Source organism: Erigeron canadensis, chromosome 6, assembly GCF_010389155.1.
Source record: "Erigeron canadensis isolate Cc75 chromosome 6, C_canadensis_v1, whole genome shotgun sequence".
NCBI lineage: Eukaryota > Viridiplantae > Streptophyta > Magnoliopsida > Asterales > Asteraceae > Erigeron > Erigeron canadensis.
In genome coordinates, this window is record NC_057766.1 from 21,894,633 (window position 1) to 21,911,337 (window position 16,705).

General features: G+C 33.9%; 2 protein-coding genes across 5 annotated transcripts; both read right to left on the reverse strand.

Annotated features, from left to right (window-relative positions):
- Positions 1-436: 436 nt before the first annotated feature.
- Positions 437-7,774, reverse strand: LOC122602959 (dihydrofolate synthetase-like). 2 transcript variants are annotated; one of them, XM_043775575.1, is made up of 11 exons: positions 7,483-7,774; positions 4,072-4,383; positions 3,879-3,976; positions 3,628-3,778; positions 3,468-3,530; positions 3,222-3,383; positions 2,796-2,987; positions 2,593-2,692; positions 1,940-2,071; positions 1,719-1,850; positions 437-1,087 (listed from the first exon to the last, which is right to left on the reverse strand). In XM_043775575.1, exons 2-11 carry the CDS (start codon positions 4,378-4,380, stop codon positions 735-737), a joined length of 1,692 nt encoding a protein of 563 aa, XP_043631510.1. In that variant the 5' UTR covers positions 4,381-4,383; positions 7,483-7,774; the 3' UTR covers positions 437-734. The 2 variants fall into 2 exon arrangements, with proteins under 2 accessions (XP_043631510.1, XP_043631509.1); XM_043775574.1 differs by having other exon boundaries at positions 4,072-4,405.
- A 706-nt stretch (positions 7,775-8,480) lies between these two features.
- Positions 8,481-15,856, reverse strand: LOC122603491 (DNA-directed RNA polymerase III subunit RPC5-like). 3 transcript variants are annotated; one of them, XM_043776206.1, is made up of 14 exons: positions 15,470-15,856; positions 14,722-14,790; positions 14,341-14,448; positions 14,170-14,238; positions 13,899-14,036; positions 13,313-13,360; positions 13,045-13,148; positions 12,888-12,956; positions 11,324-11,375; positions 10,334-10,917; positions 9,561-9,767; positions 9,351-9,471; positions 9,162-9,250; positions 8,481-8,850 (listed from the first exon to the last, which is right to left on the reverse strand). In XM_043776206.1, the coding sequence occupies exons 1-13, from the start codon at positions 15,731-15,733 to the stop codon at positions 9,182-9,184; spliced, it is 1,902 nt and encodes a 633-aa protein (XP_043632141.1). In that variant the 5' UTR covers positions 15,734-15,856; the 3' UTR covers positions 8,481-8,850; positions 9,162-9,181. The 3 variants fall into 3 exon arrangements, with proteins under 3 accessions (XP_043632141.1, XP_043632139.1, XP_043632140.1); XM_043776204.1 differs by having other exon boundaries at positions 9,148-9,250; XM_043776205.1 differs by having other exon boundaries at positions 9,144-9,250.
- Positions 15,857-16,705: the final 849 nt, after the last annotated feature.

Consider the following 16,705-nt stretch of genomic DNA (forward strand, 5'->3'; position numbering starts at 1 on the left):
CACCTAATCGATCGTGGTGAAGTCAACAATGGATTCGGCGGATCATCCACAGCTAACTCAAAAAAGGCATAGGCAAGCTACGAAGAAAACCACAATGTATACGGCAGTTGGCAATTATGGCCTAATTATATACAAATGGGTCAATTTAGGTAATGTTTTATGGGTCAAATGGATGGATTAAGGCGAAAAGATATAACTGAAGAGAAAAGAGGTCAAACAAATGGAAAGTCATCCGAAAGACATTGAAATGCATAAAACCTTTTGTATCAGTGTATTGTTTCACTAAGAAAAAAACACAGATTAACCATAGTAACAAATTAGAATTTTACTTGTATTTAAACATTAAGTCTACATACTATCGCAGCAAAAAAATCAGATCTATCGTTGATTCACATTGAATACCGATAATCTGGAAAATTCACACACCAACACACACTTTTGACAGTAAGGAAAAACGAAATTCATATATTGATCAAAAAAAACATCTCAAGAACAAAACTTGAATCCCTATTTATAGAGGGAAATTATAACAATGCAAATTGAAATAACTAATAAACTAAAAAAACTGAATTGTCATGATAATGATATCAATATTCACCTCCCTAATTATTCAAAAAACCCCCAAAATTTATTGTGAACAAAGAAACCGAATAGTCCCACATCATGATCTCTAATTTTTCCGAAATCTACCTAGGATCTACCTACTTGCACTGTAGATCCGCCCCTACATGCAACTATCTTTTGATGGAGCATATCACTGAAGAAACAACATGTAGCGATCCAGTAACCACTATAAGACCTGGTTCACCACTGTCCTTTGATCGAAGAATCTCATCTCCAATCCTCATCGATTTCATCAATGAACTACTAGTGGAAAGTAAAATTCCGTCATTCACTTTCTCAGCAGACCTAACTGATCGATTTTTGAGCAATTCACTATATTCTTCGACCCCAACCTCAGAAAATCTAATACCCAACTCATTAGAAGCTTGGATCCAACGGTCTCTTAGTAACGACAAAGACGCAGTCCTATAACGGTCCCCGGCGATGCTAACTTCTGTCAAGAATATAGCTTCCAATTGCTTCACTGCAACAAGTTGACAACATATTAGTATCAAACGCTTAAGGTTCTAGCTTATAACATACCATATTATCCCTTCTAATTGAGGGATATTTTGCATGTGGCAAAATGGGAGGGTCAAGTGGGATGGGTATAGCCTTTACTACTTCTTAGATTTTACATATCAGATTAAAACTTTTGAGCCTGTACCTCTTTTTAGATTTAATATATAGGTTTTAGGTAAAATAAAACAAGTTTTAAAGTTTTAAAGTAAAACAAATAAAACAATAAGTTTATATTCACCGAAAATCACCGTGCATCATTAAAAATTGTTTTGTATCAATTGTTTCGTGAATCTTCGTGCATCAATCTAATCATGATCTAAGGGTCAAGATCTTGTCTTATTTATTTTACTTTAATACTTATTTTACAATACCCAACCCCTTAATATATAACCAATATTCACAAAAGTTTCTATTCAACGATGAGCAGTTGTTTATGAATAAAAAAGTTTTAATAGTCTGCAGATACTTTCATACACCGTTAACAATTTTTGAAAGGTTCGCCCATTAGCAAACAATTGTAACCCAAATTGACCCACAGGATTGCAAATGCCCCTCTAAGACTAATAAAATGTAAGGTGATCAAAGAACCGTACCTGCAAGTAATTCTTTGGCAAATGCTTGATGGTCTTTGTCCGTTGCCATAGAAATCACAAAAACTAATTTTGCCTCTGGATATGTTATCTGAATCATGTCGACCAAAGCCTTGGCAGATTCTTTGGTATGAGCTGAAATTCGTTTTACAAAAGAAGTGAACTGTTTAGTCAACAATTTAAACCAAATGAGATGAATACCTCAGATCATAATTAGTTAGGACCTCCATCTAGTAGTATAGTAGCTCCAGGAAGTCCTAATGCCTCAGATTCTAGTGATGTTAAAAATTGACTTCTTCCCATCAACTGTGTACGTTCTAGACCAGTACGAATTGATCCATCAGATATTCTCCATCCTGAAATAAAACAAATGGAAGTTACAGCTAGATAAGAAGGAAGACCTAGACCAAAAGTCAACAAAGTTATGTAAGGTAATGAAATACTAGTCTCTTGATCAGCGATGGCAATTTTGACCAATTCACCTAACTGAGCTAATTCAGGTTATGACTTATGATTAATATCCACCCAGTCAAACAGGTTAAGCTGAAGGATGTAGCTAAGAAAGAAACTAGTCAGAAAAATCAATTAGCTGAAAGTCATTCAAAAAGTATTCAATATGCATAAAACCTCTATAAAAATAATCATTGTTATTATTATTATTAGGGAAAATTCAAGATGAATTGGTCAAAATTTACTCCAAAATAATATTAACCTTTATTAAAGATTAGTAATGTAATAATGCTAATTCGCAATCCTATGCAGCACAATAAGTATATATTAAACTAAAAAATAGATAAACACTTATCAGCATTTTGCCAGATTTACTCCTGATATTGAATGGGTGTATGAGCTAAATAAAGGCTTAGAATTGAAGTACCTTGATCACGAAGGCAGAGTGCAGCACATGTGGCGGTTGCAGCATTTTGAAGTTGATGGAGTCCCAGCAGAGACAATTTTACATCGTAGAGCTTAATAAACTACAAAGTTTATAGGTCAGGGTTCACAATTGAAGTGATGATATAGCATATTTAGGAGACAATAACAATTAAGTATGGTACAAGGAAAGATTAAGGTGCATACTAGTTGCAAGTCTGTCTCAATGTCAAGCATGATGTCAGAGACTTGGCAAGGACTGCCAGAGACATTACTAATTTTTTTAATGATACTTCTATTTCCAGCATCAGATGCGGGTATTACTGGAGAACACATTGAAGATGCTTTATTGCGAAAAATGAGCTCAATGTGGGGAGGATAAGGCCCACCTAGAACCACCTGAAATTATCACACTTAGCAAGGTCAGACTTACAAGACCTGTCCCCGAATGTAATCCTAGTCAGATTATATGGTTTACAAATTATGCCTAACTTTACCATTATATTGTTCATAAAACTAATAAAAAGCGAGACTATTTGTTACTGAAACATATTGAAACCATATTTAAAAAGTGCTACTGTAATACCACCTAAAACAATATTCATTCATGTGAACTGGGGGAAACCACCTAACTGGGCAGCCATGTTTAATAATGCCGGACTTTGCAACTGCAATACTCTCCAAGGAGCCTCCTAGTGCAGCCAAATGTTCCTTGCCAATCGTTGTTATGACAGAAACGGCAAGATCTGAGCTCGAGATTATGTTTGTTGCATCACGAGCACCACCCAAGCCAGCCTTTAAATGGAAAGACAAAGTACAGTGAGGAAATAATATATAACAATTCAAGAAGGGTGTTTGTAGATCAAAGAAGACATCGACCTCGATAACTGCAATGTCCACATTTTCTTCAGCAAATAGATTGAACGCCACAGCAGTGAGAACCTATGTCATGAGGGCCAGATAAGATATTACATTTATTGAACTTCGATATCACAAGTAAATAAGTTCTAAATATGTTTACACCCAACAAAAGGGATACCTCAAAATGACTAAGATGGCCCATCTCAATTTGCACGGCCTGATCAAGAACAACTTTTATCTTTTGGAACAAGGAATTAAGTGCGCTGGCTGATACCGGGTCACCTAGTCTTCCTACCGTTATACGTTCTCTTATGGTCTTGATATGTGGACTACTCGAAGTATAGGAACCGCACGGTTAATAGCAAACTTAACTTATCATGTAGGTAGAAACAATACCCATCAATTATTCTAATCAACGAATAATAATACCTAGTATAGCATCCAACAGAATAGCCTTGAGCACGTAAAATATTCGACAAAAATGCAGCAGTTGAACCTTTTCCTTTGGTCCCAGCAATATGAATGGACTACGTAAATGATATCAAAAGGCTCGTCTTAAAATAACTATCAAGGTAAAACTAAATAGTAAAATATTTTAACTAAAGCAAATAAAAACACAGACCTTGTAATTAGACTGAGGGTTTCCAAGTGATTGCATAAGCCGCCTCATTCTTCCAAGATCAAAACCATCATCGGAATCGGTACCAGCACCTTGAGGAACACCAGATTTCTCGTGGTTTTTCAGATTATTCAAATAATCATTAAATTCCTTCAGTTCCGACTCCTCGTTCTCTGACGTCAGTCCTGACAAGGAACGCTTGAGCCCTATACCGTTCAGACATCTTCTGCCACCACCACCACCAGCAGCAGGGGGAATTAAAGACTTGTGTCCCAAGTGGAGATTGCCAACAATCCAGGAGAACCTCCTCATCCGCTATTTAATCAGTTAAATGTTTCTGGTAACCCACATACCGTTACGGGGTATTTATTAAAAAACGAATTCTAACTATCTTTAATAAATACCTTAAATCAAAAATAGAGTAATCTAGATCCTTTATAAAATTTATTTCTTATTTCTCTACCCTTAAATCAAAATGATGACATCATTATTGACTCAACATATAATCAAATATTATTTTAATCCTTCCACTATGAATAAAATGTTTAAACAATACATATTAATAATTAATATTCTACTAATCATATCAATTTAATATGTCTAACATTTTAGATACCCTTTTTGATTCACATCATCATCTATCTTTCTTTTAATTTTATTTTGATTTTCTTATAAATCTTCTTATAGATTATTATTATTTATAAAAAAAATACGTTTTTTTGATTTGTTACAAATAATGATTGTTTCAAAAAGCTATGTCGATCCATGTTATAACTTTTTTGATAATTGATTTTTTAATAAGTATTAGCATTTATATTTGTAGTTGCTTAACTTGTGTCAAGTAATATTATGATTCATCTTCCATTATAGTTTATTTTTCGTATTTGATTTACTTACAAATAACTAATAGCAAATAATTTTGTATTGTATGGTTTAAATTAACCTTATGTTATGAAGTATAACTAAACACATGATAATATATGATTAAGGTTGAAATATAAGGTTGTTATTGTTTATAGTGAATCATTTGAATGAGCTAGTAGGAATTGAAATATTGTGACAAACAGTTATTACCGTGATATGAAAAATGTATGAGTATTATACATCAACTACATATTAGCATAATAAAGATTACATAGTTGCTTCCATATCACTATATACAATATCATAGCTGATGAAGTTTTGTGCGATAGGATGGTTGACATCGATGCATTCAAGGAATCTTGAAATATCTGGGTTAAAATTGTCTTACTTTGGAAGCAGACGTATACGTACAACAAAAAAATTGTCTCATTCGAGCCCCTCTTTAATGAAGGAGGCGTTAAGGAAATCAATAACTTCGTTATAGATTCAATGAAGGAGATTACATGCTTGTGGATCATAGACATAAAATCAGCTTCTACAAAACCACTACTATTTGTGTATCCAATTATTTTGTGGATACCGTGAATCCTTATAACTTTTTATACTATACGTAGTTTACTACCTCCATGCATTGGATCAACCGTTTTAGTTTTTAATTCACTGGAAAAAGACGTGTGTTGTAATATTTGTCAGATGGATGGGAAACCAATGTCAAACCTTAATCTTTGAAAATTACCATTTTACCCTTTATAAATTAATTTACATCACCAATCCATTGTCTTCAAAAATATCTCCACTACCTTTTTACATCACTTACATTAAATCAATTATTTACATCAACCACCAACAACAGTTCGTCACCACCACCAGTCGTCGTTACCATCAAACCGCCGCCGCATCGCGCGGGTACAATGCTAGTATTTATAGTATAGTTGATTTATGAAAAAATCAAACGGTTTATTTTCATTATTCTTATTTTATTTATTGTTTTGTAAATTTTAATAGCTTTTAAGTATTTATTATACCACTATGTTAACTTTTTATAGATTTAAATTTTTTTCGCGTTTCACGCGAGTTATAATCTAGTTAAATTATGACCTGGGACAAAATCAGGGGTAGACTTAGAAAAGAGAATTAGTGAATAACAGTTTTTAAAAAAAAGTTTAGGCTCATTTTTAGGAGGATTAATCATTTTACTTGCAAATAATAAATATAACAAGAGATTGAGGGTTGTAGAAAAATATTCTTTAGTTTTTTATTTTTAATTTTTTGAAAAAAGAAGAGGTTTTTATTTTTTAAAAAACAAATAAAAGTTTTGAAAACTTGTTCATATTATAAAACTAGAAAACATGTTAAAGATATAAGAAGAGACAATAGAATGAAATGGAAAATAGAAATGTAAAATGGAAAAAAAAATGTTTTCAAGTTTCTTATTAAAAAGTGTAAAACATTATTTATTATTTTGGAAAATATTCTTAAAAAAACTATGATTAGAACACATTTTCTGTATTTTATGTTATATTGAAAAACAATGGGTGTTTTCTTGTTTTCATTTAACCTGATAAATCATCATGTTGTTTGGTGTGCACAGTGCACTCCAAATCTTTCGACCAACTCACATTTTAGGTCGTGTTTGATTCACATGATTTGATGGAATCTGATGGAATTGGAATTGAATTTCATTCCTTAGCGTGTTTGGTTGGTTAAAGATGGATGAATCACATTCCGTTGGAATGTAAACATTCTCTCATCTGATGTTCATTCCTTGGGATGAGGGGAGAAATTTCATTCCGTCCGTCACCTTCCCTCACTTGAATCTTCAAAAAAATCAAAAACATTCCATCAAATTTCATTCCTTCAGATTTCATCTCTTCTCAAAACATTATGTGAACCAAACTCGCCTTTAATCTCAGGCATAATAATTTTGGGCTTAATGTCCACAGGGGTCTTCAATATGTGGGCTGCGCACCCATTCTTCTTTCCTCATCATTTTATACTCTATAGTGATAAGCCCATATCCAATCTAGCAATATTTAACAATTTCAGTAGAACTATGTGTTTATCATTTTTTTTCTTTAATAATTGCAGTACAACGTTGAAAGCTATTACATTTGCAGGAACTATCACAACTTAGATTTGTATTGTGCATGCGCTATTTCAAAAAGAACGCCAAAAATCTATTTTACTACTGGCAAAAAAATTATGTCGCAAAGTGTTTGCTTCCATCTGCTAGAGTTTTTAGATTTCAACATATATTCTCTAACAAACATTTTTATAACTAATACTTTCTAACATATATTTACTAACACTTGTTCCTAACATATATTTTCTATAACGAACATATATTTTATATAACATTAAACTATAACATTTATATAACTAATATTTTCTAACACATATTTTCTAACTTTTTTTTTCAACATATATTTTCTAACAAACATATATAACATTTATTCTCTATAACTAATAATTTATATACCAAACAAATATTTGATAACACTATTATATATTTATATAAAAACAACTATTTAAAAGGTAAATGAGTAATACCTCCTCTGAAAAATGGTTTATCGGAAAAATATGTAGAGCAAAAAACGGACTGTCTGGCTGGCCGGAAAAAATAATAGTCGCCGGAAAATGCTATCGCCGCAGTAAACCGGAAAACTATAAAAACTGCTTTCGCCGGAAAAATGTCGCCGCTAAAACCACGCCTGAAAATGGACTCCGGGAGGCCGGAAAAGGTAGGTAGTGTAAAAAGGAATGTTGAAAACGATGATGAGAGGATAGATGGCCAGATTTGTGAGTTATAAGAATGGAGAAGAAATGATTTTCTTGGAAAATTTTCCTTAGAGAGGAGGAGGAACTTACAGAGGAGGAGGAGGAGAAGTATTCACGAATGGATCGAATAGAGAGGTGCATTGTTTATATCGAAATACTGCCAGTGGGGGACCCACTATTTGCGGCGACGTCGCCGCTAATAGTGGGGACCACCACCACGTGACGTTGTAGGTGCATGTGACCTGGACCCACTATTTGCGGCGACGTCGCCGCTAATAGTGGGGACCACCAGGTGGTCGGTTACTTCTTTTTCCCTGTTCGGTTACGCGCTTCGTTAAAAAAATACTTCATTAATTACACATATCTTTAATTTGAATTTTGTTCGTGAGACTAATAATCTATTTTTTCTTATATTTTCCTTGAGGGTTACTATATTGTCTACAAAATATTTTATGTTTGCTTATACACTGATGTTAATAATACATCGTAAAAACCAAAAAACCTAACCAATTTATTAAACGCGTTGGCCTGTTGGGTTTAAGTTGCAGTTTAGAATATTAGAAACCCGTCTGAACCTATTTACTGCACAATGAGAAAGGGGGCCATATCCCGTAATCCTAGTACTGACAAAGATATATCATATACTGAAAACGATATGTCAAATGCTAGATACATCATATCCGTCGTCGTTAAAGATACGAGAAAAATCTAGTTTGTGCAAATTCGTGCATTCTAGATTGCACTTTCTTTTTCTTACGACCTGTAGCATCTAATCACAAAAATAAAATACTTCTACTGTTAAAAAGAGCACCGTATTTCATTTTTCTTGATTCATCCACCACAATACACTACCCATGACTTAATGCTCTAAGCACGATATGTATAAGACAAACAATCTGAGATAAATAGAAGACTCCAAATTTAGGGATGATCCTAAATAGAAGTACTAGCTTTACTTTTACTAAAGTGTAGTATTAATTACCAGTCCTACCCCTTCTTCTCTTCATATTGTTACTGAAAAATAAATGCAACACTGGGTAGCCTTAACCCACGAAATGACTCCTCCATTTTGGACCTTTGGTTAAAGCCTAACCTCTCAACTGATCTCTATTGATAAGAAGCTGTAATGGTTGCATCTCCCTGGAAACATCAAAAACTACAAATAATCAAGCAATTTTTTGGTGTCATTTTAAATAAAAAAGAACAAAAAATGTTACTGGTTCAACCCAGTTGACCCATGATGACTGTCGACAAAAGTACTAACTGTCCAACCCTAGAGTTTTGCCAGAGCACACAAACAATAGATAACGCATAGGAATCTTGGTGACAAGGAGAGGGGAGAACATATTATGGCTATATGATAAGCTTTATGCAAAATCATTAGCAGTTCTCTGGATGCTAGCAGGCAATAGGAACTATATAAATCAAGTTACCCACAATTTGCAGTCTACCAGATGAGAATAAAAGATCTTTATGTTGGACTATCCCCACTCTTCAAAACCCATGCGGAACGTTGTGAAACACACAATTCATTTAAGACCTAAAAAGAGCAAGTATTCCCATCAACAAGTAGTATAAAAGTAAACAATCGAACTAACAAGTAAAAAGGATAACAGACAAAGCAAATCCGACATTCTAACCTTTTGATACTCGCTAGTAGTTATATCCCTTTTCAGCTTCACATTTGCAGCTGCGTGGATGGAGGCCTTTTTGAGCTTCGCGGAACGTCCTTCAGCAAGAAAAAGGTCGATGACAACTTTCCTATAATAGAAAACTATAATTATTAAAATTAAGTGTAGGTGGTTAGTTGGTTACATACTTACATGATCTAATTAGCTTAAAGGACTGACCTAAATTCATCATACTGAGGGTGATCTGGGGACGACCTTGAAACAAAGGACCCATGTATGTCAACAGCAACTTGATTTAAGGTTTTGAGAAGCTCCTCTAGAGGAGCATCTGCAGCTGCAGCTGAAGCTCTGGCTTCTCGAGTGCCTTTCCGGTGTGTGTTTTCAGAGACTGCCATGTCACGCAATCTTTGGCGTATTTGGTTCAAGCTGTCATCATAAAAGAAAAGCTGGTGAGTTCATTTCCTTTATTAGGAAAATGAACCGCGAAAAAAAACATCTAACTTTTAGGCACGTGTCAAAAAGTTGAATAAAAAAACAAATCAGTCAGGTTCTACAGCAATCCCCTTTCAGTCAGATTTTATAACTAAACAGCACATTAAATAGGATTACAAAAAGATTATATGATCAAATAATAATCTGATTTTTATAGCAGGACAATCTGAATGGTTGTATAATTACAGATACAGTTCCATTTCCTTTGTAGATAAAACTTTTAACTTTATCCATATGACCAATTGGAGATCCAACATTAATGAACTTTTTTAGAAAATAAAAAGATGAGTGGTATAACTTAGACTAAAAAAAAAAAACTTAGACTAAATGGTGTTAAATTTTTACTACGTCAATTTTGTGCAAGTGTTCCAAAATCCATACAAAGTGAGCCACAATACCATCAAAACTCAAGATGCAGACCCGTATTTTTAACCAACTCAGACCTACTTTATTATAATTAAAGAGATATATATGTCCAACAGTTTTAGTATCGGGCTCACCTGCAAACCTTGTAAGCTTGGAAAACTTTCTGAAGAGCCTTCGGTAATGCTTCTCGAGTTTCATCTAACATCTCTGTTCTAGAAGATGCCACATTTGTAGTTCTTAGTGCAACTTCAATGGTACTATTATCAGACGAAGAACTCTTAACACCAATACTGAGTTTTGAGCTCGTTCGGAATAAAGCCTCCATTATTTGTGGCTCTGCAAGATCCCATATTTTCTGTTGTTCTTCAACAATTTCAGGATATTCTTTTATAAATGAATCATCTGTAAGCTCTTTGAACTTCCAATCTCTACATAAATCTCTTCTTGCAGCAAATTCATCCAATATGCCTGTCATAGTCTCTTTGCGTTTTGTTGGTAACTGCCTTTCATGAAAGACAGGGGTTTTGCTAAACTGAAGAAGTGCATAATTTCTGAGTAAAACTTTCTCTCCTGTATCTGTTCCAAGCTTCAGTTTACTTTTTGCAACCCATAATCCTTGAACTAGATGAGCATGCTTCTGTAGGACTGTGAAAATATATTCATCACAGTGATCTGGAGATAAGTGTTTAAGAGCTTGAAATCGATGTACTGGAGGCCCCTGTTGAAAAATTACAAGTAAATGAAACAATAAATGTAAAACAAGTTGAAGAAAATAAATTGGTAAAGAAAACGGATAAAACTGGTTTAAGTCTTCCAGCACATAGTGTTTACAAAATCCAAAAAGTTATAGGAAAAGCTGGATCATTTATAAGAACCAAAGGGCATATGGCCAGGGGGTATTTGAGGTGACTCATCAACCAAGAGGTTGTAGGTTCTAGTTCCATGGTGAATAAACTGTAAATGTGTGGATGAATGCGTGATTATTTAACTTCCAAAACAAAGAAAAATATTAATAGTTATAAGAATATTTGCAATAATATCATATATATGACAAATTACTTCTGAAATTCAGCAATGAAAAGGAAAAGTATCGATAGTGGGAAACAATAACATGTTACACTAACCTCAAGAAGGCAAATCTTGTAACGCTCTTCTAGTGGAAGTTTGAGCAAAGAGCTGAAACACAATCAATACAGAAATCTGAAAACAGTATTTCACACGTTAATTAAATTATGCAAAATCTCTTCCATAGTAGAGAAAAACAACATGAAACTTGTTTCTGTTTGAAGTAACATCTATTGCATTGGAAGTTCTGAATGACTATCAAGCAGGCAAAGAGTGAAGATATTTGATAATGTGAAAGCTGTGGGTGCATGATCAAGAACATATTCGAAGCTAATCCAACAGTTCATACATTTTTTTCAACGCTAAGCTTAAAAAATAAACTGAACTTTTACAATCATTAACATCTAGCACATATAAGAACTTAGTATATTCTAGAAATTCACCTCAACTACCTACAACCCCTGAAGAGAAAAAGCTTAATATAAAAGCCAGGATTAACTTTTATTACTTATTTTCTTTGCTTTAATCACAGATGAGATGGTCTATCATGTTGTATGACTTTTTTGATGATAATATTGACTTGTGCTAGGCAAGGTTTTGATACATTAGATAAAATATCTTGGTGCAAAAAGGTTTAACATTAGTAAAATGGAACAAAAAAACATTGATTATATACCTGGACAAGAACTACTTACAAATAAATATCATTCATTTTTTGCAAATTTTTGTTGGTCAAAATTTTAGCCCACCTCTATGTAATAACCGGGTGGCACTGAATGACTGAAATAAGAATATAAGTATGAGAACCTTATAATACCAATATCTTCCCATGGTTTTAGTTGTGATTCGATAGGTATTAGGCCAGTACATTGTGTGGCCCCAACCAAAACTCGTTTAGCCCCAACCCGAGCCCATTTTTTCACGTACGAAAAACATAAATTTGCCACCCATACTTTGTAAGACAAACGTAACATAATTAGAAGATCTGTTTTCATACAATTACACAACTCTCCATTATACAGCTTATGAATGCTGATCTATAGATTTCAAATATAGTGAAATACAGATCATAAATACATACATTATCATATTATCATACTATACTAAATAACAACTCTTTAACAAAATAGAAATGTTTGTAAAGAGAATAGATATGTGGGGTAGAGCATGTGTGTACCCCAGTGTAAAAAATATATAAATTTTTTTGACAGATGTAATTTTTTTTTTAAACTGAAGTATGTGAAAATAGTTGGATGGTAGCTTTATTCCGGCAAACACTAAGTATCATTCATAACAGTGAGGTGGTGGAACATGGTCAAGTAATGTGAGTTTAACGCAATTGGAAGTTAAAAAAAAACAAACTAAAAGGCCAAACTCATTTTTTCCTGTTACCTGACCCGATCCAATCCACTTATTTTGCTCCAATGCCACCTCTAACATTCATGCTAGAGTCGCCGCTACTACTAAAACCCATTACTGAAGGTTTCTTGAGTAATTGCTCAACTTAACTACCCATGGAGTGGGAATCTTATGATCCTAAAATAACTATAATGTATTTGTGTTGTACAAAAACAGCAGTAATACTAAGAATAGCAACAATAATACAAGGGGCCGAGTATACACCTTCGAGATGGACCTTTGGATTTGAGTTTGTCACTTGTAACATGACAAAGGGAGTCAATATAATCCAACCTGCAATCAACAAACATTAAGCAAACGCTAAGTGATGAGCAAATTTGAAAATTGCAAAAACCGAATGAGATCAGCATAGTGGACCTACTGATTCATCGGAAATTGTATTGGAGAGGCTTGTTGTGCGATCATATCTTCCATATATCCACGTGATAATTGACTCATTGCGCCATGGTAGTTGAGGGGCATCCACTGCAGCAAAAGTTAATAAACCGATAAGAAAGTTTCAGGCCCTTTAAAACTTGCCAGTTACCTTCTTTATCTAATCAATACACACATGTTAACTTTGTGCAACTAGAGCAATAGAGGAAGCAGGGAAAATGATTAATCTAACTGTAAGAGAAAGGGCTAAAGACCTCTTTGGTATCCTCGTTTTGTTCATTTTCAACTCCCGGAAGCTTTCTCTGAAAGTAACATCAAAAAAATCAGAACTTTACCTCACTAAGATGACACAAAAGATAGCACATCCAGGCATTATAGGCTGTCCGCTGTTGGATTCATATTGTCACTAGAAAAATAATGAAGTTTTAACAAATTCATCAAGTAAGGATTATTTTGTAGATTTTAGATAAAACTTTACATGTATATCAAGGAAAGATTAAATGTTGCATGAGCATAGTTGTATTGTAAAAAAGATAGGATAATAGAAATGGGAATTGATCCTTTTTTTTTGGAGTGGCATATAGGTTTTACTTTCATAGGTATAAGTTGTCAATCATAGTTGAATGTAATCTTAAACTGAACAGCCATAAACTTAATTGCAATATAAGAAAAGATTCATGATTGGATTATCTTAGGCAGAAGAGGCCTCAAAAGTTGATTGCGAATCAGTATCTTTTACTTTGATGAATTCCAAGACTGCAATCTTTTTATTATAGTTATAGCAGATGATCGTCATGCATGAGTGGATATTGATTTACTAAAATCTAAGAGATACTGAACCTGTTTCTTGGATTGCTTTATGGTTTTTTCATCCTTGATTGGAACAATCATTTCCTCATCATGTGTTGGATGTTGAGGCTTAAGATGTTGAAATGATGGCCGTAGCTGCACAACTGCATGCACAGGGTTGAGGTGCAGCTGCAAAAGAAATTGGAACAAAAACATTTAACATTCCAACAAGACGTAACTTCAATTACATGTCTACAGCATTCCCGAACATGCTTATAGCAAGATTCAAATCTAAAAAGTTGAACATGAACAGAACACATACTTTATCGCCTATCAGAATCCCAACAGCATGACGAGTTGTAGCTGGAGGGTGCCATGCAGATGACAATACCTAAATATAAATTAAAAACATCATATTATAAACAGAGCTAAAGAGCCAAATAAGTCAAACAGGGATACACACACAATTCGACACGCGAAACAAAGAAACTACCTGCTTTTTCATTGCTCTGTCATCACCAACATCGGCATCAAAATTCTCAGAATCAAATCGTGCAGACATTTCAACTTCAAGGTCTGAAGTTTTTGGATCTAACCTAACCTGAAAACGTCGATTTATCTAGATGATTAATGATACATAAGTTCAATAGCTCAACCTACAAACGGGCGTAATGCTTTAATCCATCAACACATGGTTTAAGCAATTTCTCTCTATATCTTTTCATTTATGTTTGGCCATCTCACTGTTATTTTTTACGCTGGGGCCTATCTATCATTACTATATACAAATACCTCAAAATGCATCAAGCCTAAAATCAAGATCCAATACTAGGAAGTATTCAAAGACATTAAAAAGATGGAGTTACATATATACCTTGTCACATCGATCTTCTAGTTCCAAAGGGCGCCAAGACGGCCACAAAGGATATTGCAAGACATACAGCTGCACAGAGAATGAAAGTAGCAAAATCATCATAAAGTTTTTCCAACTGTTCCAAGTTTTACAGGAATCAATGTCTATCTTAATATGTGTACGCGTGTAGAGACTTGGTATAAAGTGAGATCAACGACCTTATGTGAGACTTAAAAAAAGATAATCCAACAGCCAAATGACTTTTAATACCTTCAAAAATTAGTTAGCTCCGAATTTCTTTTCTAAAATCCGTACATTATAAGACACTATTAAACCAACAAAGAGTTAGCTTAGTGGCAAGGAAAACACTTGGTGCGGTTGGCACAATAAATAATTCCTATAAGGTACCGTTACCAATGAAGCCTAGACCTCCATGTGAAGTTTAAATACGCGGGTTCGATCCTTCGGGGTGCCAAGATCATGTGGGGATTAGGATGGAGGTATTGTACCGGCATCATATGGCTCATACAGGGTGAGTCGATGGGTATCCAATTGTGGTACCGGGCTAGGGTTCCCTCCAATACCCTTTTTTAGAAGTCAAGATTAATTTCGCAACACACAAAAACATTTTCAAAAATTCATGGTGATAAAGCATTACATAGTTACTATGCTAAAGAACCGCAAGAACAAGATAATAATAAATATATATATGTACATATACAATAAAAATAATGATAATAATGGGGATAAATGGTAGGTGGTGAACTACCTTGGAATCGGGATGATCAAGCGAAGAAGGAGCAAAATAAATATCGATTTCTCGAACAATAATATCTGATTCATCAGGAGGAGGAGCAACAATATTTTGCTTTGAATCTTCTTCTTCTTCTAATTTAGCAGCAGGTGGTTCGGATTTAGGTATAGGGAGATTAGTGGTTGGGGGTTTGAACTTGGAATTCTTAGGGGCGAATTTCTTAACTACTGGTTTGGTCGATGAACGATCTTCCAGGTCCTCGAAATTTATGTCTTCCATCGCTCTCTGTTGGTCTGTCTGTATTAATCAATGTTTATTATCGGGGGTTTAACTAGATTCAAGGGTTTTTGCCTTCCGCCTATGGCAAATCGTGTTTTTTACTAACAGGTTGGAATTTGGATGCGTGTGAAATTTTCTAGTTTTCTAACACAAAAAAATTGAACGTCATATCTATATTATATTAATAAACAAACTGCACTCTCTTATTTACAATTTTTTATCTTTAAAATTTTATTAATTTTTATCACATTCTTAACTCACACACTAAATCTACCCAATATATTTTTAAAATTAATTACACTCATATTTATCCAAACTATCTATCTATCTTATTTATTAATTAATTTAAATATTTCCATCTAATATGCCTTAACCATAAAATAACTAAACCACCATTTACGTCAATTACCTTTAGATTAATAACCACATCGTTACCACCACCGGCACCAGCACCACCCGTTGCCGTCGCCGTCGCCGCATTGCGCGGGTACCCATCTCTTATAATCATATCTTTACTCCATAGTAACTTTCAACTATTATATCTTTAAAATACCAAAGATACACACTATATTTATACTACCTCAATACAATACAACACTAAAATACCAATTCTACCTTTTTTCCAATTTACCAAAGTTGCAATAGGCACTACTTTATGTTTCTTCTTTACGATGTCTTGTGTTTTTTGTTTTGAGGCAAAATAGTTTTTAATTATTCTGCCACCTTATGTTTCTCTGTTACGATAACTATTACTATTTGATATTTTATAGTGTTATAAGCCTATATTTAAATATTGTTGTGGTTGATTTTTCTTGGTTTCCGTAATTTATTGTCGTCGTCTCACCTCACATGTTTTAAATTGCCATCACCGTTTAACCGCTGCAACGCGCGGGCGCCAGTCTATTCATTTTATGTATGTATGGAAAAAGTAAAATTATAAGCTTTAAGATACTAAAAATAGGGTATGTTTGG